The following is a 24,403-nucleotide window of genomic DNA, read 5'->3' as shown; positions in this document are numbered from 1 at the left end:
AGTCGGTTAAGTGACTGCCTTCGGCTCAGGTCACGATCCTGGAGTCCCAGGATCGAGTCCCACATCGGGCTCCCTGCTCAGTGGGGAGTCTGCTTCTCCCTCTGACCCTCTTCCCTCTCATGCTCTCTCTCATTCTCTCTCTCACAAATAAATAAAACCTTAAAAATAAAATAAATAAATAAATAAATAAATAAAATCTTGAAAAAAAAGAAAACAGATCAGTTGCCTGAAGAAGGGTGGGAGGAATGAGAGGGAGTAAACTGAGTATGAGGAAACTTTGGGTGATAAGTATGTTCATTATCTTAATTATAATGGTTTCAGGGGTGTGTAAATATGTCAAAACATCAAATTGTACACTTTAAATATATCTACTTTATTGTATGTCACTTCTCCTAAATAAAGCTATTGAAAATGTGTTTCAAAGTATTTTTTATGATTTTACATGTAAAAAATACTTTCTAAAAGAGTACTAAGAAAAAAGAGTCAGTCTTCAGTGCATGTGTACTCCTGGGTGATTAATACTTACTGCATACGTATTAGTCCAATGCTTTACCACTTCTTGGGACCGGAAATGCATTTCTTTCTTTGCCTTTCTTTCTGCACGAAGACATGCCGCTTCTCTTGTCAAACTGTCAAGGCTATCTTGAATCCTTTTCCACTCATTGTGTGGAATTATGGTAACCTGCTGGAGATCTACCTTGCTAGGTAGAAGAGGTGGATAGAGAGCTTGATCTTCTTCAGAGTTCTTTATTTCTAATAAATTTTTAAAAATGAATATTAAAGACTTTCAAAAGTTTAAATATTTTTCCTCAGACATTTCTATATTGTCATGATGTCTGGAAATTGTTTTAAATAATAATTTTATTCTTGTTATTTTAAGAACACTGAGATTAAGTGCAAAGTACATAAGAATTTGACATCAAAAGACAGATTTGAGTCTTTCCTTGGTCATTTCCTTACTCTGTAAACTTAGGCAAGTCATTTAACTTTTTGGAGACTCAGTATCAACATCTTTAAAGTTGAGATCAATAATACCTTCTGGTTATTAAAACATCGTTATTAAACATTGTTGTTTTAAACAAATGTTGTTATTAAAACTTTTTTTTCAGGGGCTCCTGGGTGGCTCAGTCAGTTAAGCGTCTGCCTTTGGCTCAGGTCATGATCCCAGGGTCCTGGGATCGAGCCCTGCATCAGGCTCCCTGCTCGACCAGGAGCCTGCTTCTCCCTCTCCCTCTGCCCGCCCTCCCCCCCCCCCCCGCTTGTGATCTCTCTCTGTCAAATAAAAAATCTTTTTTAAAAAAAACCCATTTTTTTCAAAATTGACCAAGTAGCAGTCTATAAATGGATAATTTGGGGGATGTTCATCTTTAGAAGTTGTAGACATCATCATTGATTCTATTCAACCCCTTCCTAATTGAGTAGCAACAATGTAATTTGGAGAACTAACTACAGTCTCAGGGTGGGCCTCATTAGTTTAAGAATACTTCCATCTCCTTTGCCAATAATTATTTCTGTAATAAGAAAACAAAAGGAAAAGAGATTTATTTGAGACTTTTAGAAAAGTTCTTTCTTGTTCTTCTGGGAGAGACATTTGAGAGTGATTCTTAAACTAGATATGAACAAGGAAGCATGAAGAACAGATAGGCAACCATCCTATGGCCACAAAAGGAAGTAGCCTTACAATGAAGCTATTACTGTGAACCACAAAAGAAAAACAAAGGAGGAACGTGGGGCAATGAGGATCTCATTATGATGCCAAATCAATCAGACCTGAAGCCTGGAGTTCCTGTTTCATGAGCAAATAAATTTCCTTATTTTTAAATATGATTGAGCTGGGTATTCTATATATGAATTAAAAAGCATCCTAAATGAACATACCACATATGAACTATGTAAATCTAGACAAAATTATTTAACTCTCTAATTCCTTAATTGCAAAATGGAGATATTAATAGGACCTATTTTATGTGGTTGGTGTGAGAATTGTTATATATGTAAAAAATTTAGAATAGGGTGTGGCACACAGTATGTTCTCAATATATATTAGCTATTATTATGTTTACTATTTTTATTATAAGAGGAATGAAACAGACATACAGAGAAAAGCAGGAGCAAGAAATCACATGACTTCAGAAAGAGAGAAAGATACTGAGAGAAAAGCTGCCAGGATCAATTAGAGTCTCCTTGGGGTTTGAATTAAGGTTGATGGGATTGAGAAATTGGTTGCTAAAGTAAAGTGTGAGTTTAGAACCATAGGTACCATCTTGCCTATCACATACCAAGTATCCACCTACACAATAAAGCTACTACACAAAGCTGGGAAGTAGAATAGGGTCCTGGATCAAATTATATCTAAATTCCCAGCTATGTGAGCCCAAATAGTCCCCTTTTGTTTTAACTATTATGAGTTCGATTAGTCACTTGTAACCAAAGAGTCCTGACAAATACATCCTTGTAACAAATTTCCTTTGTTTTGCCTAAACTGTCTCAACTTGATTTGTGCTACTTACAATTAAAGGCTAACTAAACAAAGGCTACTAGGTTAAACCATCTACCTTTTGATTAACATATTGTTAAGCATATTGATATCTTTTTCTTGTGACAACTTTTAAGATCTACTCCCTTAGCAAGTTTCAATTATGCAATATGGTATTATTAACTATAGTCACCATGCTGTACATTACATCTCCAGGACTTATTTTATAACTGCAAATTTGTACCTTTTGACTTCCTTCATTTCTCCCACTGCCCACCTCCTGCCTCTGGCAACCACCAATCTGCTCTCTGTTATCTATGAGCTTGGTTTTTTGGGGGGGGGTTGTGGAGTTTTTTGTTTGTTTTTTATGTTTCTCATATATAAGTGACATCATACAGTATTTGTCTTTCTCTGTCTGATTTATTGCCCTCAAAGTCCATGTTACTGCAAATGGCAAGATTTTATTCTTTTCTGTGTCTAAATAATATTTTTGTACATATAAACCATATTTTCTTTACCTATTCATCCATCAGTAGACACTTAGGTTGTTTCCATATCCTGACTTGTATAAATAATACTGCAATGCACATGGAGGTGCAGATATCTCTCTGAATTAGTGTCCTCATTTTCTTTGGGTAAGTACCAAGAAGTGGAACTCCTGGATCATATGGTAATTCTATTTGTAATTTTTAAAAAGATTTTATTTATTTATCTGAGAGAGAGACAGCGAGAGAGGGAACACAAGCAGGGGGAGTGTGAGAGGGAGAAGCAGGCTTCCCGCTGAGCAGGGAGCCCGATGTGGGGCTTGATCCCAGGACCCTGGGATCATGATCTGAGCTGAAGGCAGACGCTTAACAACTGAACCACCCAGGCGCCCCATTTGTAATTTTTTGAGGAACCTCCATACTGTTTTCAATAACGGCTGCACCAATTTACATTTCCAACAAGAGTGCACAAGGCTTCCCTTTTCTCCACATCCTCACCAACATTTGTTATTTCTTATCTTTTTGATAATAGCCATTCTAACAGTCACCATCTTTTTATTATGTTATGTTAGTCACCATACAGTCACCATTTACTGTGGTTTTGATTTGCATGGTTTCTTCTTTGACCCATTTTTTAAAATCTAAAAGCATTTAATTTCTTCATATTTGTGAATTCCCCAAATTTCTATTATTGATTTCTAATGTCATTCCACTGTGTCTGGATAATATATTTTGTATGATTTCTATCCTTTTAAATGTATAAAGGCTTGTTTTATGGCCTATCATATGGTCTATCCTGAAAAAAGTTCCATGTGCATTTGAGAGGAATATATATTCTGCTCTTGCTTTTGTCTTTTGACAGTTTGATCAAGCTATGTCTGGTTCTGGATCTGTTGGGTTTATTCTATTTAGAAGATCAATGAGCTCTTTAATATGTAATGTTTTTCATCAAATTTGTGAAGTTTACAGTCATTATTTCTTCAAATATTTTCTTCTACCCCTTTCTCTCCTCTTCTCCTTCTAAGACTCAAACTGCATGCATGTTGGTTATACTTGTTGGTGTCCTACATTTCTCTGAGGCTCTGCTCATTTTTATTCATTCTTTTTTTGTACCTACCCCTTAGACTGGACACTCTCAATCAACATATGTTCAAATTCATAGAATTTTTCTTCTGCAAGCTCAAATCTGCTATTGAGACCCTTTAGTGAATTTTTCATTTAAAATATTGTGCTTTTCAACTCCAAAATTTCTATTTAGTTTCTGTTTATAATTTCTGTATCTTTATTGATATGGTCTATTTTGTGAGATGGCATTCTTAATATTTTCCTGTAGTTCCTTTGACATTTAGTTCTTTGAACATACTTACAATGGCTATAAATTTACACAAGAAAATTGTTTAGGAAGTCTAACATCTGGCTTCCTCAGGAACAGTTCCTATTAAAACTTTTGTCCTGTTTGGGACATACTTTCTTATTTCTTTGCATGCCTTGTCATTTTAAGTAATATGTGGCAAGTCTAGATGTTAGATTCCCCCCACACCCAGGGTTTTTGTTTGTTTGTTTGTTTTTGTTGTTGTTGTTTGTTTAGTGATTTTCCTGAACTAAGCCTGTAAAGTCTGTATTCTTTGTTGTATGTGGCTATTGGAATCTCAGCTTGGTTAGTTTAGTTGTCAGCTAATAACTGGATAGAGTTTCCTTAAATTTAATTTTCTTAAATAAGTTTCCCAGACTTTGCCAAGAAACTCTCTGTGAATGGTGGAGCATGACTTCGACTCTCAGGCAGATAGTTTACAACTCTGTCTTAGCCTTTATTTTTTTTTCTCACAGAGAGCCTCAAATTCAGCCAGAGGTGAAAGCTTCATTCTCAGGTATTTCCTGGGCATGTGCATAGCACTATGCATGCATTTGTCCTTCTGGATTCCCAGGAATAAGTAAGGAGCTTCTACCCCTTATGGATATCTCATTTCCCAGGTATTCTTAAGTTTTTTGGTTAGTTTGTTGTTTATACCCAACAGTTATCACTATGTCAGATAGCTGTGATGTTAAAGTTGTTGGGGTGCCTGGGTAGCTCAGTTGGTTAATCGGCTGCCTTCAGCCCAGGTCATGATCCCAGGGTCCTGGGATAGAGCCCTGCATTGGGCTCCTTGCTTAGCAGGAACCTGCTTCTCCCTCTCTCTCTGCTTGCCACTTCCCCTGCTTGCTCTCTCTCTCTCTGTCAAATAAATAAATAAAATCTTAAAAAAAAAAGTTGCTACTGATCGTTTTAACAAACATACCCAGTAAGCTCTGAGTCAGGTCAAATAAAATCAAGCCCTGTGAGTGGGATTTTCCAGGGGAACTGTGAGACAGGTCAAATAACAGTTATCTAAAAAAAGGCGGGGAGGCTTTGGGGAGGATCCAATCCTGTTCTGCCCCCTTCACAGGTTACTAAGCCACTGGATTTCACTGTGGTTGCAGTGGTTTTCTAGACTTCCATGGGGCTAGGAGAAAAGTATGGGATTAGAGCAAGTTAAAATGCAAAAAAACTTATTGTTGTTACCAAGATTCAGCTATTTTTCCTGATAAACACTCCTGGTTGTTGCAAGCCTTTGGTTAACTTCCTGAGTTCTCAAACAAAAGTTGGTTCTGACAATTTTTTTGTCAGTGTTCTTTTTGATTTATTAGAGAGGAGGACTTTTGGAGATTCTTATCCCACCTTTCTGGCTGATGTCACCCCACTAAATCTTTAGATAGTTGTTTTACAGATAGTGGTCTACCTATCTGAACCCCTCTCCTACTTCACCCTCTTCTAAATGGAGATAACTTATTTTTTTATTTTTTTTTAAAGATTTTATTTATTTATTTGACAGAGAGAGACACAGTGAGAGAGGGAACACAAGCAGAGGGGAGTGGGAGAGGGAGAAGAAGGCTTCCCACGGAGCAGGGAGCCTGATGGTGGGACTCGATCCCAGGACCCTGGGACCATGACCTGAGCCGAAGGCAGTTGCTTAACGACTGAGCCACCCAGGCACCCTGGAGATAATAATTTAGCAGTGAGGCTCAGATGGTAACTTTTTTTTAAGTTTATTTATTTGTAATCTCCACACCCAATATGCGGCTCACACTCACGACCTGGAGATCAAGAGTCACATGCTCTACCGACTGAGCTAGTCAGATACCCCTCAGATGGTAACTTTTGCACCGAATGACACAAAACATTATTTAACATCTATCAGATAAGTCAAAGTCTTTTACTGTAGTACTGTGTATATAAGACAATGAGTATGTGAGAGTAATTGTGTTTTTTCAATACATGTCACATGGGTACTGTCTCTCTCCAACCAGTCAGGACCTTCTGCTGCTACTTATGGCCCTTCACTGCAGAAATACCCAGTAGTGTCCACTGGTGAGACAATGGCTGGCCCTCACCCTGCATCTGGCATAAAGAGGCTCTACTGCTACAGAAATTCAGGCAATGACATGAAGAAAGTCCAAAGTCCCAAGGTTCAAGTGGTCACCATGACAACATTAATTGGGAATTTACAGACTTAAGAAAATAAAATCATTGGAATTGCTAAAGAGTTCTTTAGATGTCCCCCTAGGCTACTTCTATTCAGAAATCAGATTTTTATAAAGGTCATCTAGATTACAATACCTAAGTAGCATTATTTTTTACACTCCTTCACTCTAGAGATGAAGAAATTGAGACATTTCCATTAGAGACTTTCCTAAGAGCACTCAGTAGGTTCACAGCACAGCCAAGACTGTAATGAGGTCACTGATATTTCCAAAAGATATACCAATTCACTCAATGAATAACAAAAGCTTAAGGGAATTCAGCAAACACCAGACTCTTGGAGCTCAACTGCACAGCTTGAGGATCAGACCAACTGGTCAAGTGGGAGTCTCTGACTTACCTTTTCTCCGCTCCTATATGTGTAAACTTTTCCCCACCTACCCATTTACCTGAAGGCAAAACTGTCCATTTACACAGAGCCCAACAATGCCCATGGGGCTGCTTTCGAGTTGGTGGAGCCCTTTTCAAAAAGTAACCAAAACTCTCATTTGCCACCCTCGCCTCTCACCCTATGCCTGGAGGCCAGAAACAATCCCTGTGCCTCGATAGGCCAGTTTAGCTCACCTGTGCCTTCCTTCGCCCGTCCACAGCGCCTACCAAACCGCACCAGCATCTCTGACGGGGTGCCCTCTGTGACTTGGAAAGGCGACCCCGACGCTGGGCGAGTAGGACTCCAGCCGGCCGAGTGTTTGCCAAACGGCTCAGTTGCTTAGCAACGCCGCGGGAAGTGACGGCCGCCGCCGCCAGGGAACGTTGGACGCGCTGCGCTGGGCCGTAGGGCTGGGAGACCGGGACTGCGCCTGCGCGGGAAGTCGTGGCCCAGCGTGCATGTTGGGTTACCCTCACTGACAGGCAGAGGAACGAGGTCGGAGTGCAGAGTACGCGGGAGCCGCACGGAGGCCAGGACGGCTGCTGACGCCTGGTCTGGGTCAGGGAGGAGCCCTGGGGACTCGGCCCGGCCCGGTGCTCCCGTCCTCATCCAACGCGCTCCTCACAGGGGAGGAGCCCCAGCGAGGTGCCTGCGCCTCCGTTCAGGGCGGACCCTGCAGGTGTGTGGGAGAGCGAGGCCTGGGCTTGCTGTGTGCGGCCCACAGACCTCCTCGCGGGTGGAAGGTGGAGGGCGGAGGCCTCCCTTCCACTGAAACCCAGAGATTAATGGACAGAAAATCTGTTTTTAAATACTTTGGTTTCTAAGCGATGATCCAGGCTAGATGAACCTTATTATTATCATTTTTTAAAGATTTTATTTATTTATTTGACAGAGAGAGACACAGCAAGAGAGGGAACTTGGGTATTGTCCCAGAACATTCATGTTAGGACCTTTAAGACATTTTAAATTGCTTGGTAAATACAGTATAGTAAAATTGAATGTATCTGTGGGACCAGTCAGACCACGAAGGACGCAAAAATCTGTTCAGAGTGGATGCAGGCTTGGTTTCAGAAGATCCTTTTCTGACACATCGGGGTACAGATGATTTCATTATAAGCTAGTTGGCTAGGACACCTACACATTAGGCACCAAACTAGAGTCGCTCAAATGAAAGGAGGTAAGATTTTTAATCACTAAAGTTCTAACACATAGTTGTGCTGTTTTTCTTCAGGTTTTCTGTCAGATGTTCCACCGTAATAATGCTGGTAAGTATGAAGGGATTAATAAAATATTTGTTGACAGAAATGAGCTTTTGCACATGTAGCATTTGGTGGGTTTTTTTTTTTTGAAAGCATAGTTTTAAAAAATGTCAAGAGCTGGGAAAGGTCAGAGATTTTTATCCCACTTGCACGCTAACAGCAGTCTGCCAGAGTTTTGTAGAAGACACAGACCCCTAGGCAGAGATGAATTACATAGAGCAGTAACCGTAGCCCAAATATCAGCAGTTTTGCCCCACTTCCCACAGGGTGATGCAAAGAGGACCAGAAGTCACCTGCAGGTGGAGTGTGTTGCATTACAGGACAGGAACGCTGAGCTTAGGGAACCATAATATTTATTATACTTAACAATAAACATGCCTTTCAAGGCTTTTCACTATGCATACATTTTTGAGACAATAGCCCAGAGCATAGCGCAGTGAGTGTCTTGCTTAAAAGGCATGTCGAACCAATAGAGACCCATGGAGAATTACCTCCCAACAAAAATTCTCTGGAATTTTAACTAAATAGGTTATAGAAAGTATTGAATCATTAAAATTCGATGTCAATAACTTGCCAATTTGACATGGTAGCCCAATATCAGTCAACTTCCAATACCTGGTTCACCTAACCCATGGACGTTTACAACTAAGTCTATCTAGAGTTAGTTATTTATTTCTCTGACTCCACTCCTGTGTTTTATTTTGTTGTGAAATTAAGGTAGCATTTGCATTTTGATCTGAAACAGAGTTTAAATTATTCTGGGGAAAAATTATTATAAAATCAGTGTAGAAAAAGAACGCATTGCAATTGAAGCACCCATGATCCTACCACTGTACACATAGATTTTTTTTTTTTAAAACAAAAATGAGATTATACGGTACACACTGTTTAGTGACATTTAATTTGTACTAAACATCTTAGCTTTTACTGGCTAAATAAATATTCCATTACCCGGCTATCACATATATATCTTATTTAATCAGTCCCCAATCCTTGGATGTCTGTGTAGTTTCCAATTTTCATTATTGTAAAAAACACATAGGCTATTGTTAATACTGAAAACATTGCAGAGATACCAAATATATACTGCTCATGCTTTTGAAGAGAATAGTTAATAACTGCTTTTGGAATTTTAACAAATTGGATACAAAATAGATTCACATTCTTAAAACTAAATTTTTGTGCACATCCTTAAGTTTTGGAGACCTTTTTAAAAAAATATAGCACTAATCTTTGAAAATTTATTGACAACAGAATGTAGTACTTGTCTCTTATTTAACAAGTAAAAATAAAAAATGGAATCTGGAAATCTCAACATAATCAGCCTAACACTTGTGATTTTATCCACTGGATAAAATGGTAGATTCCTATAACATACGCTGTTTTATAATTAAGACCTCTGTTTAATCAAGATTTTGTATCTCCCCTTGCCAATACGTGCCTAAGAGAAAACAACATAATTAGAAAACATTAATTTTAAAATATCTTAAATACTTTTATTAAATTTAGGAGTTAAGAAGTCTCCATTTTCTTTGCTCCAAACCAGAAGACTTTGTTCCCTGCATATAGAGTAGGAGTAATGTTGGTTAAAAACTGGCTGGTGTTTAAAACTGAAGATTATCATGACTATTTAACCTAAACCCTATTCTGAAGTAAAAATAATTGTCTTGGAAGTATTAAGTTGGGTAAGTATTTTTTAATAAAGGTTTATGTTGAGTGGGGACAAAAAAACTAGTAGAAAAAGATCTGAAATTAAGAAAAGTACACTTTCAGGGGTGCCTGGGTGGCTCAGTCATTAAATGTCTGCCTTCGGCTCAGGTCATGATCCCAGGGTCCTGGGATTGAGCCCCGCATTGGGTTCCCTGCTCGGCAGAGAGCCTGCTTCTCCCTCTCTCTCTCCCACTCCCCCGCTTGTGTTCCCTCTCTCACTGTCTCTCTCTCTGTCAAATAAATAAAATCTTAAAAAAAAAAAGGAAAAGTACACTTTCAGTTAGAAATTAATAGTCAACAGCAGAACTATGTTAACTTCAGGCTTATGATATATCTTATTATTTTGAGGTTAATAGTTCAGGAATTTGGTAACTTGTGGCTCATTAAATCTAGGTTTGAGACAGTTTTCAACCAATGAGTTACATTTGAAAAACTTAAAAAAAAATGTATAAATACAGAATGCTTGAAAAGCATGTTTATTTTTTTTCAAGATTTTTAAAATTAATTAATTAATTAGAGAGAGAGAGAGAGCGAGAGCAGGAACACAAGGAGGGGGAGTGGAAGAGGGAGAAGCAGGCTTCCCACCAAGCAAGGAGCCCGATGCAGGGCTCCATCCCAGGACCCCGGAATCATGACCTGAGCCGAAGGCAGATGCTTAACGACTGAGCCACCCAGGTGCCCCAAGCATGTTTAATTTAAAGTGTGCCTAGAGTGTAGTACTAATGTGTTTGCCAACTATGCCTTATTGCTATTTGTTACATTGTGTGTATGACAGTGAATTCTGAACTTAAATCTCTGGGAGCCAGTCATAGACACCTGGATTAGATACTTAGAGATACAAGGATCCAGAGTATCACAATATTATATACTGTCTAAATTCACACAACAAGAGCTACCCTTCTAGGTTAGTTATTCTCCAGATATTCTAAATTGAGAGACATAGAATACTTACTCTTGTATGAGTTAATAAGCTCTATTCTCACTTTCACCTGCTGGATATCTATTCACCTCCTGGCTAAACCAGAGAATATATGTGGTTAAATGCCATGTTTTCCATTTCTAATTGATATCTTCTTTTTCTTTTTGGTGAGGTTCTTCACTTTCTTTTTAGGATTTGTTGTTAAAACCTCAGAATGGTTATAAGTAGGTCGTAGATGTGGTATTATGGTTAGTGTGTGCTTTGGGACTAATGAATGTTTTCATATAATAAACATCCTTTTGTCAAAATGACCTACCTAGTATTTATTTTTAAACTGATTAATAAGTGGGGCACCTGGGCTGGCTCATTTGGAGGACCATGTGACTCTTGATCTTGGGGTTGTAAGTTTGAGCCCCGTATTGGGTGTAGAGATTCCAAAAAAGTAAATAAATAAACTTAGAAAATAAACTGATTAATAAGCTTTAAATATTCTATTTTTTAGGCACTAGAGTACGGTACTTGAAGCATGAACTTTGGAGTCAAGTGGACCTGAGTCCAAATTTCAGCTCTTCCACTTAACTAAAACTTAACTAACTTAACTAATACTTAAGCTTCAGTTTATATATCTTTAAGATGAGGATAGTAATTTCTACTTAATAGGGTTATGAAGTTCAGTGAGATGATGAGATTGTAAAGTTCTTAGCCTAGTGCCTGGTGTATTGTGATATCTTTAAAAGTATTAGTTACTCTTTAAAAAAAGATTTTTTTGTTGTTTATACACAGTAATTGTAGCTTCTCTTGGGTATTCTTTATAACTGTCTTTTTTACATAATTTTTATCCATACCATCTGTTGACCAGTTTTTCCTTTTCTTGAGATTTATAATTAATGACCTTCATTATCATTTAATGAAAACAAAGAATTAAGTAATTGTCATATCATAAGCAATGCGATTTTTCACACATACCCAGATTATTTGGTATTCCAGAGCTAAACTGTCTAAAGAAAATATAAATGAATGTGAAAATTGTTAACAAAAGTTACTTCTAGTCTAGAAGAATAGAATTGACTCTGAACTTTAAGTAATTTGTTTAGGATTTCAAGTATAGCATCAAGCAACCATTTAGTTATAACACTGGCATTAATGATTTCAAGCTAAATACCTTTTTTAGGAAAATTACTCAGATTTTGCAAGATGTTTTTGCAAGTGTTAAATTTGGTCAGAATTTAGGTCAGTATACAGAGGATTTATATTATACGTGACTTGTTATTTTATATGTGGATTATTGTAAATATTTTAAACTAATTTGTGATTGATAATTTTTTTTAAATTTTTTTAAAAGATTTTATTTATTTGCGAGAGAGAGAATGAGAGACAGAGAGCATGAGAGGGAGGAGGGTCAGAGGGAGAAGCAGACTCCCTGCTGAGCAGGGAGCCCGATGCGGGACTCGATCCCGGGACTCCAGGATCATGACCTGAGCCGAAGGCAGTTGCTTAACCAACTGAGCCACCCAGGCGCCCTGTGATTGATAATTTTAACAATAAGAGTGATTAGCCTACTTTTTTCTGTCTTTTTAAAATAAATTTCCTAAATTAGACTGTAAGAGAATAATTATTTCATTACACCTCTCAGTGGCTTACTCTGTAGTTTAATTCTGAGTGCTCAAAGAATCATCCCCACCGGAACACAAAAATACTGTGAATATCCTTTTAGATATTTTGTTTCCCTTTACTTAAAATACTCAAAATGGACTTTGCTTCTTAGGAAAAAGTGCTTAAATGATAGTCTTAAATGCTTAATCATTTTAATTTTTTTATATTAACCCTTTGTTTTAGCAGATTAACACTCAGTAATGTTTAAGTAAGTATAATAGCTAGACCTGTAAAACAGTGTGTTTAGGAAACAATATTTCTTCTTTTTCAGGGTAACCCACATTTGCTTTTGGAACCATGAAAATTTTGCTTGTTTTTGACTTTGACAATACAATCATAGATGATAATAGTGACACCTGGATTGTACAGTGTGCTCCAGAGAAAAAGCTTCCTATTGAACTACGAGATTCTTATGAAAAAGGATTTTGGACAGAATTTATGGGCAGAGTCTTTAAATATTTGGGAGATGAAGGTGTAAGAGAAGATGAAATGAAAAGAGCAGTGACATCAATGCCTTTCACTCTAGGGATGGTGGAACTTTTGAACTTTATAAGAAAGAACAAGGATAAATTTGACTGCATCATTATTTCGGATTCAAATTCAGTCTTCATAGATTGGGTTTTAGAAGCTACCAGTTTTCGTGATGTGTTTGATAAAGTGTTTACAAATCCAGCAGCTTTTGATAGCAATGGTCATCTCACTGTGGAAAATTATCATGCTCATTCTTGCAACAGGTGCCCAAAAAATCTTTGCAAAAATGTAGTTTTGGTAGAATTTGTAGATAAACAGTTACAAAAGGGAGTGAATTATACACGAATTGTTTATATAGGTGATGGTGGAAATGATGTCTGCCCAGTAACTTTTTTAAAGAAGAATGATGTTGCCATGCCACGGAAAGGATACACTTTACAGAAAACTCTTTCCAGAATGTCTCACAATCTTGAACCTATGGAATCTTCTGTTATAGTTTGGTCTTCAGGTGTTGAAATAATTTCTCATTTACAATTTCTAATAAAGGAGTAATATGCCAACAACTGAAATGTGTATCGGTTAAGGGTAGGTACAACAGCATAAAACTAAAACCCCAAATACCAGTGGCTTTAAAAAAAGAACAATTTTTCCCTCTCACTTAAAAGAATTTCAGAGGTAAGTATCCCAAGGCTGCTGTGTGCTCTAGCAACCTCCGCACTTGGCTTCTATCTCACATTCCAAGATTGCTGTTCAAGCCTTTTCCCTCGCATCAACACTAGTCGGCAAGAGAGAGGGCAGTGAATGAGAAGTTGCACCCTCACTTAACTTTCTCTGGCCAAGACTTAGTCACGGTCCCTCCACCTAACTGCGAGGAAAGATGAAAAATAAAGCCTTTATTCCGGATGACCATATGCCTGGGAAAAATTGGAGAAAAAAAGGAGGACAGGATTGAGGTAGGTGCAATTAGTGTCTCTACCAAAGGTGGGTGATAGGTAGATTATATTTTTAAATTTATTCCCAGAGAGAGTAGTCATATATTTTACTTTCTTAGATGCTTACCTCAAAAGCATGTCTCATAGTTACAAATCTTAAGAATAAACCTGATACTTTATTCACATAATAATAAAAGGTTCCGGGACGCCTGGGTGGCTCAGTTAAGCATCTGCCTTCGGCTCAGGTCATTATCCCAGGGTCCTGGGATTGAGCCCTGCATCTGGCTCATTGCTCAGCAGGGAGTCTGCTTCTCCTTCTGCCTGCCGCTCTCCCTGCTTGTGTGTGCGCTCTCTCTGACAAATAAATAAATATCTTTAAAAAAAAAAAAAGAATAAGATTCCAAAATGTATATAATGTCCTACTCCCAAGTCAATATTTTTTTTAAGATTTATTTATTTATTTGAGGGCGCCTGGATGGCTCAGTCGTTAAACGTCTGCCTTTGGCTCAGGTCATGATCCCAGGGTCGTGGGATCGAGCCCTACATCGGGCTCCCTGCTCTGCAGGAAGCCTGCTTCTCCCTCTCCTGCTCCCCGTTTGTGTTCCCTCTCTCGTTGTGTCTCTCTCTGTCAAATAAATAAATAGAATCTTTAAAAAAATTATTTGAGAGAGAGCATGAGCAGAAGAGGGGCAGAGAAAGAATCCACAGACTCTCTGCTGAGTGTGGAGGCTGACATGGGTAATCCCAGGACCTGAGATCATGCCCTGAGCCAAAACCAAGAGTCGGCTGGCTGCTCAACCAACTGAGCCACTCAGGTACTTTAAAATCAGTATTTTAAAGATAGGGATGCAGTATCTATTGCACAAGTTTTTATGAATTTCAGATTTTCCTTTTTAAAATGAAATAACAACATTCTTCAAATATCTTAAATTTATATCAGCATCACAGACTATAATTCCAGTATGCTGGTTTAGTCAGTATGTTATTTCTATTTAGCAATACAATCTTTTATTTTATTTTTTTTTAAGTAGGCTCTACAGCCAGCATGGAGCCCAATGTGGGGCTTTAACTCACAACCCTGAAATCGAGATCTGAGCTGAGATCAAGAGTCAGATGCTTAACCGACTGAGCTACCCACATGCCCCATTTTTTATTGTTGTTGTTGTTCTTTCTTTTTGTTCTTTACTTGAAGTTTAGTTGATACCATGTTACATTAGTTTCAGGTGTACAACATAGTGGCTGGACAAGTTTATATGTTATATGTTTATCATCAGGCTAAGTTCACCACAGGTGTAACTCCCATCCGTCACCATGGAAGGCTGTTACAATACTGTTGACTGTATTCCCTATACTGTACCTCTCATCCTGTGACTTACTCATGCCATAACTGGAAGCCTATATCTCCCACTCCTCTTCACCCATTTCCCATTCCCTCCACCCCACACTCCTCTGGCAACCATGGGTTTATTCTCTATATTTATGGGTCTGTTTCTGCTTTGTTTTATTTTTCAGACTACACATATAAGTGAAATCATATGGTATATGTCTTTCCCTGACTTATTTCACTTAGCCTAATGTTCTCTAGGCCCAACCATGTTTTTGCAGATGGCAAGCTACCATTCCTTTTTGCGGCTGAGTAATATTCCTGTGTGTGTGTGTGTGTGTGTGTACACATCATATCTTCTTTATTCATCTATGATAGACACTTAGCTTGCTTCCCTATCTTGGCTATTATACATAATGCTGCAATAAACATAGGGGTGCATATATCTTTTTGAATTAGTGTTTTTGTTTTCTTTCGGTAAATAACCCATAGTGGAATTACTGGATCATGTAGTACTTACATTTTTTTTTTAATGAACCTTCATACTGTTGTCCATGGTGGCTGCATCAATTTACATTCCCACCTTTTTCCCCACATCCTTGCCAACACTTATCATTTCTTGTCTTTTTGTTACTAGCCATTCTGACAGGTGTAAAGTGGCATCTCACTGTGGTTTTGATTTGCATTTCCCTGATGATTAGTGATGTTCAGCATCTTTTCATGTGTCTCTTAGCCATCTATGTCTTCTTTGGAAAAATGTCTATTCAGGTCCTCTGCCCATTTTTTTTTCTGCCCATTTTTTAAATTGGACTGTTTCTTTGGTGTTGAATTGTATAAGTTCTTCATACATGTTGGATATTAACCCCTTATTGGATATATCATTTGCAAATAGTGTCTCCCATTCAGTAGTTTGCCTTTCTGTTTTGTTGATGTTTCTCTTTGCTGTGCAAAAGCTTTTTATTTTGGTGTAGTCCTAGTAGTTAATTTTTGCTTTTGTTTCCTTTGCCTGGAGGAGATATATCTGGAAAAATGTTGCTAAGGCCAATGTCAAAGAGATTACTGCCTGTTTTCTTCTGGGGGTTTCATGGTTTCAAGTCTCACATTTAGGTCTTTAATCCATTTTGAATTTATGTTTGTGTATGGTGTAAGAAAGAGTCTGGTTTTATTCTTTTGCATGTAGCTGTCCAGTTTCCCCAGCACCATTTATTTTTTATTGTTATTTTTAAATATGAGCCTTTCTTTCTTTCTTTCTTTTTGAGAGAGAGAGAGAGAGAAAGAGAGAGAGAGGAGGGACAGAGGGACAGAGAGAATCCCAAGCAGCCTCCACACCTGGTGCAGAGCCTGATGCAGGGCTGGATCTTATGATCCTGAGATCACGATCTGAGCCAAAATCAAGAGTCAGACACTTAAGTGACTGAACCACCCAGGCACCCCTTCCCAGCACCATTTATGAGAGAGACTGTCTTTTCCTTATTGTATATTTTTGCCTCTTTTATTGTAGATTAATTGGGCACATAATTTTAGGTTTATTTCTGGACTCTATTCTGTTCCATTATCTGTGTGTCTATTTTTGTACTGGTACCATACTGTTTTGATTATTATAGCTTTATAGTATATCTTGAAATCTAGGATTGTGATACTTGCAGCTTTGTTCTTCTTTCTCAAGATTGAGCAATGCAGGCTTGAGTGATACAATATATAATAGTAGGAATATTCAACATTTAAGAGACTGTTTCATATGAGGATATTAGCAAAACATCAACTGCTTTGAAAGTTTTATAATTCTATGCTAATTTCTAGATTCTCATGTTTTAGGCATAAATTTCCATTATGTAGTAATAGAATTTTCTTTTCATCATGGAAATCTCCAAAAATAGATTTTCAATATAATTTAATGGGAAAATTTTGTACCATCTATTTTTTCTAGGCTAAAAAAGTAAATCTTTGTTTTGCTGTAAATTAATAAATTAGATTATGTTGAAACACATTTATTTTTAGGTAATTGAGTAAGGAAATGAAATGAGATTATCTAGGATATTTAGAGCTCCCAGGTGCTTGGCAGAAGCCAAGAGGAAATTAATATCCTAAGTGTGGTGGACTGACTCTAAGGTGGCCCCCCATGATCCCTGTATCCTGGTATTCTTGTGTGTGTGTGTGTGTGTGTGTGTGTGTGTGTGTAGGGGGTGCCCTATGATTTGCTTCTAATCAATGGAATACCACAAAGATGATGGGATGTACGTGATAATGTGACATGATTACATTACATCAGATTGTAATGCTCATCTTGTTAAGGAATTCTCTCCTTTAATTTAATTTAATTTAATTTAATTTTATTTTATTTAATTTTATTCTTTAAGATCTATTTATTTGAGAGAAAGAGAGAGCGTGCATGTGTGTGTGAGCAGGGGGAGAAGCAAAAAGGATCCCAAACAGACTCCATGCTGAGCATGGAGCCCAATGTGGGGTTCAATCTCACAACCCTCAGATCCTGATCTGAGCTGAAACCAAGAGTCCAAGGCTTAACCAACTGAGCCACCCAGGCACCCCTATTTTATTTTTATTATTTTAATTCTCTCTCTTGATTTTAAAGAAGCAAGCTGCTGGGGCACCTGGGTGGCTCAGTTGGTTAAGCGACTGCTTTTGGCTCGGGTCATGATCCTGGGGTCCTAGGATTGAGGCCTCATCGGGCTCCCTACTTGGAAGGGGGCCTGCTTCTCCCTCTCCCTCTGCCACTCCCACTGCTTGTGTTCTCCTGCTCTCTCTCTTTGTCAAATAAATAAATAAATAAAATCTTTAAAAAAAATACAAAATAAAGAAGCAAGCTGCTATGTTGTGACCAGGACTTCAGAGAGGGCCACATGGCAAGCAATTAGGGTGGCCTCTAGCCAACAGCAAAAAGTAGGCCCCTGGTCCAGTAGTCCTTAGGGAACTGCATGCTGCAACTTGGAAGTGGATCCCTTCCTAGTAGAATCTCAGCTGAGATCACAGCTCAGGCTGACACCTTGATTTGGCTTTGTGAGACCCCGGGACAGAAGATCCGGTGGAGGTATGTTTGGACTCATGACCCACAGAACCTATGAGATAATCAATGTCTGTTGTTTTAAGATGCTAAATTTGAGGTAATACTGTTATGCAGCAATAGAAAAATTAATGCCGTAGGCCTCAAAATAATTTCTATAAATAGTTTTGCAAGTACCTTGTAGGGCATACAATAAAAAGTAGCCACACCAAAAGACATGAATGAATACCAGCAGAAGCAGAAGCTTCCATTTAAACATATCTGCAGGACCTCTAGATATTAGCATTTTCAGACACAAACTAAACTTATGTGAATTTTGACAAAGAACTGAAAATTACATAAACAATATGGAAATACTAGAACTGAAAATTACCATGACCAAAATTAGAATCTTGGTGGATGAATTTGACAGCAGAACAGGCACAGCTGAAGAGTTAGTGAATGAGCACAAGTTAGAAGAAAACATCCAGAATGGTGTGGAGAGAGACAAAACAATGAAAATACAGAAGAAAAGTTAAGAAACATGGAAGATATGTAAGGTCTAACATAGGAAATTGGTGTCCCAGAAGGAGAGGAGAAAGAAAATTAAACATGCAGTGTTTTAAAAGATAATGACAGAGAACTTTACAACATCAAAATAAATTCAAGAGTCTTTACGAATCCCAAACAAGATAAATAAAAAGAAAAACCACATGGAATCACATCACTGTAAAACTGATAACCAAAGACGGAAAAAGCAGTCAGAGAAAAAAAATGACATTGAAAAGAACAACAATTAATCTAATAGGTGGCATTATTTCTTTCTTAAATGTTTGATACAATTCAAGAGTGAAGCCATTCAGGCCTGGAGTTTTCTTTGTTGGCAGATTTTTAGCTACTAATTCAATTTCCTTAATAGATACAGGACTATTCAGGTTGAATTATTTTTCTTGAGTAAACTTTGGTCATTTGTTGACTATGTTTATGTATTGCTGCATAGCAAATTACCTCAAAATTTAATAGCTTAAAAGTAAGCATTATCTCACAGTTTCTGTGGGTGAGGCATTCAGGAGCACTTCACTGAGTTGTTCGGGATCTTTAATGGGTCAAGATGTCGGCTGGGCTTGTAGTCATGAAATTTCCACTAAGGCTGGAGGATCTGCCTGCAAGGTGGCTTGCTCACATGGCTTTTGGCAGGAAGCTGTAGTTCCTCACTGCTTGTTATCAGGAAGTCTCAATTTATTGCTGGTTGTTGGCAAGAGGCCTCAATTTCCAACCACTTGGGCTTTTCCAAAGAACTGCTTGAGTGTCCCAAAGACTTGGTTTCCTGCCAAGTGAGTGATCCAAGAGAGAGGGCAGAGAGGAAGCCACAATGCCTTTTGTGACCTAGCCTCAGGAGCCAAACACCATCACTTCTGCCGTATTCTATTTATTAAAACAGAACACTAAGCTAAGCCTACACTCAAAGGGAAGGGAATTAGACTCCACTTTTGAAGAGGGAGTTAAAGAATGTTGGATATACCTTAAAACCACCATAGTGTCTCTCAAGGACTTGACTTCACGTAATTTGTGAAATTCAGGGACATAGAGATTTTTTGTAATATTCTCTTATTAACCTTTTATTTTTATAGAGAACACATGTGTACCTATTATTTAAATTTTACCATTAACATTTAACTGTTTTTTTCACATACCTATACATCCCTCTATCTAGCCATCTTTTGGGGTTTTTTTTTTTTTTGCCTTTTTTATTTTTATTTTTTAAAGATTTTATTTATTTATTTGACAGAGAGAGACACAGCGAGAGAGGGAACACAAGCAGGGAGAGTGGGAGAGGGAGAAGCAGGATTCCCACCGAGCAGGGAGCCCAATGCGTGGCTCGATCCCAGGACCCTGGGATCATAACCTGCCTTTTTTTAAAAGACTTTATTAGAGAGAGAGCATGAGCAGGGGGAGGGGCAGAGGGAGGGAGAAGCAGGCTCCCCACTGAGCAGGGAGCCCGATGCGGGGCTCCATCCCAGGACCCCAAGATCATGACCTAAGCAGAAACCAAGAGTTGGACGCTTAACCGACTGAACCACCCAGGCGCCCCTGATGCGCCCACATACTGATTTGCTTTTACGGCATTTCAATTTTTCAGCTCCTGGTTTATACCAGCCCTGAAAGAGAGTTAGAAAAGACTTTTTTATAGTCTCCTAAGCTGCTTCAAGGGATAGCTGATGTGTCAGTAAGGCAATGGTGGGCAGGCTCCAGATGGGGTGGAGTAGCTCTGTTAATAGTGTGAGTGGGACTAGAACTTATAGCCACTTCCCTACCCCTATAATCAGATATGCTCCTTTACAGAAGATGAGAAGAGTTCTCTACTGATGTAATAACCACACAACACATCTTCAGATGAGACTCACTGTAGGAAACGTATAAACAATAATTGACTACATTCTTTTACCTAATACCCTATCATTTTGTGCACCCTATTTGATTTCTTTTTTAGGTGGACAATATGATAGTTCTGTTGTAGACAGATATTTTTGATGTGCTCTATAAGGGCTCATGGAATAATACAGGCCAAAAGCTACATCTATCCTTGTTTATGTCATACAAACTGATGTCTGTATGATGACTGTTCAAATGGAAACAAAATATTAACATAGATGTTTCCTAACACAGAAATTCTTAGAAAGTCCCATTGTTTGTGGAAAATGTTACTCAGTTAAAAAAAAAATCAGTTTGTCATATATTTAAATAATAAAATGTCATTTGTGTATCTAAACAACTAGTAAATAATATTTATTTACAATTAAACTAAATATTTTTTACCTCATAAGATTTGTATGATCAGTGCAAAATGGAAACCTTCCTTATTCACATTTTTAAAAAGATTTATTTATTTTAGAGAGAGAGCACGAGCTTGGGGCAGTGGGGCAGTGGGGCAGAGGGAGAGAGAGAGCAACAGACTCCCGACTGAGCACAGAGTCCATTGTGGGGCTCGATCTTATGACACTGAGATCATGACCTGAGCCAAAATCAAGAGTCCAACACTTAACTGCCTGAGCCACCCAGGCTCCCCTCATTCACATTTTTTCTACCATTTAGTCATTTTCTGGATTGTGTTACATACAAAAATCACAATTCTTTTCACAAGTTGGTCCAAACAATATTTTATTATCCTCAGTTCAATATGAAAGTATGTCCTTTCAGGGATCTATTAACAGCTTAGCCCTTCTCACACTTAAATCTAGAAGATCCTATTGCACAATTTTGGAAGCTAAAAATCATTCAACAAATATTTTTTTTTGGCACCTGCTATGTGCAAACAAAGCAAAAACCTGTGGAAGTATAGGACTCTCTCTTCCAAAGAAAGATACCCTTCTAAGAATTTACAATTTGATTGAAGAGTGGGACATGTACATTTATAATTCACAATACCAAAGTACGCTTCATAATGCATCTTAGTAATTAGCATAAGCTGAAAGTACTTAGGTCAAGAAAGGACTAATTGACCATTTAGCACAGTGTTTTGCACTCCATCAATTGATTGTGATATAAGAGAAACTTTATGAAAGTGGTTGACTGTGATCCACACTTTAAAAAATGGAAAGGAGGGGCACCTGGCTGGCTGCGTCAGCAGAGCATATGGCCCTTGATCTCGGGGTCATGTTTTCAAGCCCCATGCTGGGCATGGAGATTACTTTTAAAAAATGGAAAGGATTTGGAGAGATGAAAAGTATAGAGCTTCCCAGATGGAGGGAATAACTTGAACCAAGATGGGAGTGAGCACAGCATATTCATGAGGCAGTGATGAGGTGATGAAGTCAAGGGTTTAAACTGGGGAGGACTGGAATCAGTTTTGTAAGTGGGATTTGGCCAATTTATGGACAGGTTTGAAAGCTAACTGCTAGGGTTTGAATTCTTCCTGCGAAGCTGTCAGGAGTAAGCAAAGGGAACTGATGTGTACAAAGTCGTGTTTGGGGAGATTGAAAGGTTGTGGACAGCTTGGGAGAAAAGGGGAGAGATGACACAGGAAAGTCTTGCTGTAAACCAAGTGAGAAGTGACAAAGACCTGATAAGAGAATTAAAATGAAGGGATAAACCAGATGCTTTGAATTTGAAAATTAAAAAACAGTCGACCCTTTTAGACCCTATGCTAATCTGCACTACTGCGGATTAAGACACTTATGTCATATCCTAGAGAACTGTGGGCTCTTGAGCAAGTTTTTAAACAAAATTCCAAAAGTCTTCATTTTAATACATTCACGTTTTCATTTATACAACAAATATTTATCGAACACCTGTTGCATGCAGACATTGTTCTAAAAATACAGAAGTGAATTAGAGATAACAACTATGAACAGACAAAAATCAGTGCTTTCATGGAGCTTACATCGTAGTGGGAGAAGTCACACAATAATCTGATAAATAAGCAAATAGATATAATTTTCTAGATGGTAATAAGTACTATGGATTAAAATAAAGCCAGTAAGAGGGATAGGAAATAGCAGGTGGGGCAGGGAGACCATTTTAAATAGGTTTGTAGAAGAAGGCCTCACTGAGAAGTTGATATTTGAGTAAAAACCTGATGGAGGTGAGTAAGGGGTTGTGTAGCAGTAGCCGCAAAAAGCAGTTGTAGGCAAAAGAAATAGCCAGTAGTGAGGACAGAAGCAATGCTGTCCCTAGTGAGGGCAGAAAGCACACCTGGGTGTGGGGTCCAGGAGGCCATTATAAGTAATTTGGCTTTTACTAAATGAGACACAGAGTCATTGGAGAACTTTAATCTCTGATTTATTTAAAAGTATCAGTTTGTCTTGGTTTATTTGGGCCAATGTTCTTACCTTTTTTTTTTTTTTTCTGGTCATAAGAATTGGGTTTCTGTTGCTTGTAACTGAAAAAGTTTCTAGGGGTGCCTGAGTGGCTCAGTCATTAAGCGTCTGCCTTCATGATCCCAGGGTCCTGGGATCAAGCCCCGCATTGGGCTCCCTGCTCAGCAGGAAGCCTGCTTCTCCCTCTCCCACTCCCCCTGCTTGTGTTCCCTCTCTCGCTGTGTCTCTCTCTGTCAAATAAATAAATAAAATTAAAAAAAAGAAAAATATCTAGTTTATTGTACCCTGTCTTCTATTAATTTTATCTGGAATTCAGCTTTAACTGTGGTACCAAAACATATTCTCAATAAACTGCTATCTTTAAAGTGACCCTCCCCCACAAAGTTGTAGACTAGTTCCTGTTTTGAGTCTTTCATAAGTTTTTTGAACAAGTGCTCCCAAACACCTGAAACATTATGTACTCACTTCTACATTTTCAGACTGGTATTGAAAACTTTTCATCATAAATTTAAACATTTTCTAAGTCTGTGATTTCTTTTTTCTTTTTTTAAGATTTTTAGTTATTTCTTTTTGGAGAGAGAATTTAAAGATTTTACTTATTTCCAGAGAGATAGAGAGTGCGAGTGGCGTGCAAGGGCAGAGGGAGAGAATCTCAAGCAGACTCCACACTGAGCATGGAGCCTGACCCGGGGCTTGATCCCATGACCTCAAGATAATGACCTGAGCTGAAATCAAGAGTTGGACACTCAACTGACTGAGCCACTCAAGTGCCCCCCAAGGTTGTGATTTCTAATATATTATAAAGAATGACTTTTTTAAAAAAGATTTTTTTAAGTAATCTCTACACCAAACATGGGGCTCAAACCCACAACCCCGAGATCAAGTTGTGCCCTCCACTGACTGAGCCAGCCAACCACCCAGGGATGACTTTTTAATAGGAGTTTAAATAACTCTTAAATCTATTTAGTAAAAGCTATCTATAGTAATTTGAAACCATCATTCATTTAAAAATACATAAACAGGTATCTAAGATCTATAAAGAACTTCTCAAACTCAATACCCAAAAAACAAATAATCAAGTCAAAAAGTGGGCAGAAGATATGAAAAGACACTTCTCTGAAGAAGACATACAAATGGCTAACAGACACATGAAAAAATGTTCATCATTATTGGCCATCAGGGAAATCCAAATCAAAACCACATTGAGATACCACCTTACACCAGTTAGAATGGCAAAAATGGACAGGGAAAGAAACAACAAATGTTGGAGAGGTTGTGGAGAAAGGGGAACCCTCTTACACTGTTGGTGGGAATGCAAGTCGGTACAGCCACTTTGGAAAACAGTGTGGAGGTTCCTCAAAAATTTAAAAATAGAGCTACCCTATGACCCAGCAATTGCACTCCTGGGTATTTACCCCAAAGACACAGATGTA

The 24,403-nt window shown here is 38.2% G+C and overlaps 2 protein-coding genes across 2 annotated transcripts in view; one reads left to right on the top strand and one right to left on the bottom strand.

The window, feature by feature from the left end:
• The window catches only part of CCDC173 (coiled-coil domain containing 173), a 33,949-nt gene extending 26,453 nt beyond the window's left edge, over positions 1 to 7,496 (bottom strand). Inside the window, exons 1-3 of the mRNA XM_035008359.1 lie at positions 7,358 to 7,496; positions 7,082 to 7,225; positions 527 to 753 (exon numbers count right to left, since the gene is read on the bottom strand). Of these exons, the coding sequence (XP_034864250.1) occupies positions 527 to 753; positions 7,082 to 7,225; positions 7,358 to 7,496 (510 nt within the window). The remainder of the gene's footprint in view (positions 1 to 526; positions 754 to 7,081; positions 7,226 to 7,357) is intronic.
• Positions 7,335 to 14,004, top strand: PHOSPHO2 (phosphatase, orphan 2). Its single transcript, XM_035007815.1, has 3 exons — positions 7,335 to 7,566; positions 8,119 to 8,152; positions 12,700 to 14,004. Exon 3 carries the CDS (start codon positions 12,726 to 12,728, stop codon positions 13,449 to 13,451), a length of 726 nt encoding a protein of 241 aa, XP_034863706.1. The 5' UTR covers positions 7,335 to 7,566; positions 8,119 to 8,152; positions 12,700 to 12,725; the 3' UTR covers positions 13,452 to 14,004.
• The last annotated feature ends 10,399 nt before the right edge of the window (positions 14,005 to 24,403 follow it).

Source organism: Mirounga leonina, unplaced genomic scaffold (genome assembly GCF_011800145.1).
Source record: "Mirounga leonina isolate KUSES-001 unplaced genomic scaffold, KU_Mleo_1.0 Mir_151, whole genome shotgun sequence".
Taxonomy (NCBI): Eukaryota; Metazoa; Chordata; class Mammalia; order Carnivora; family Phocidae; genus Mirounga; species Mirounga leonina.
Note: the sequence above shows the minus strand (reverse complement) of the source record. Positions and strands in the feature narration are given on the sequence as shown.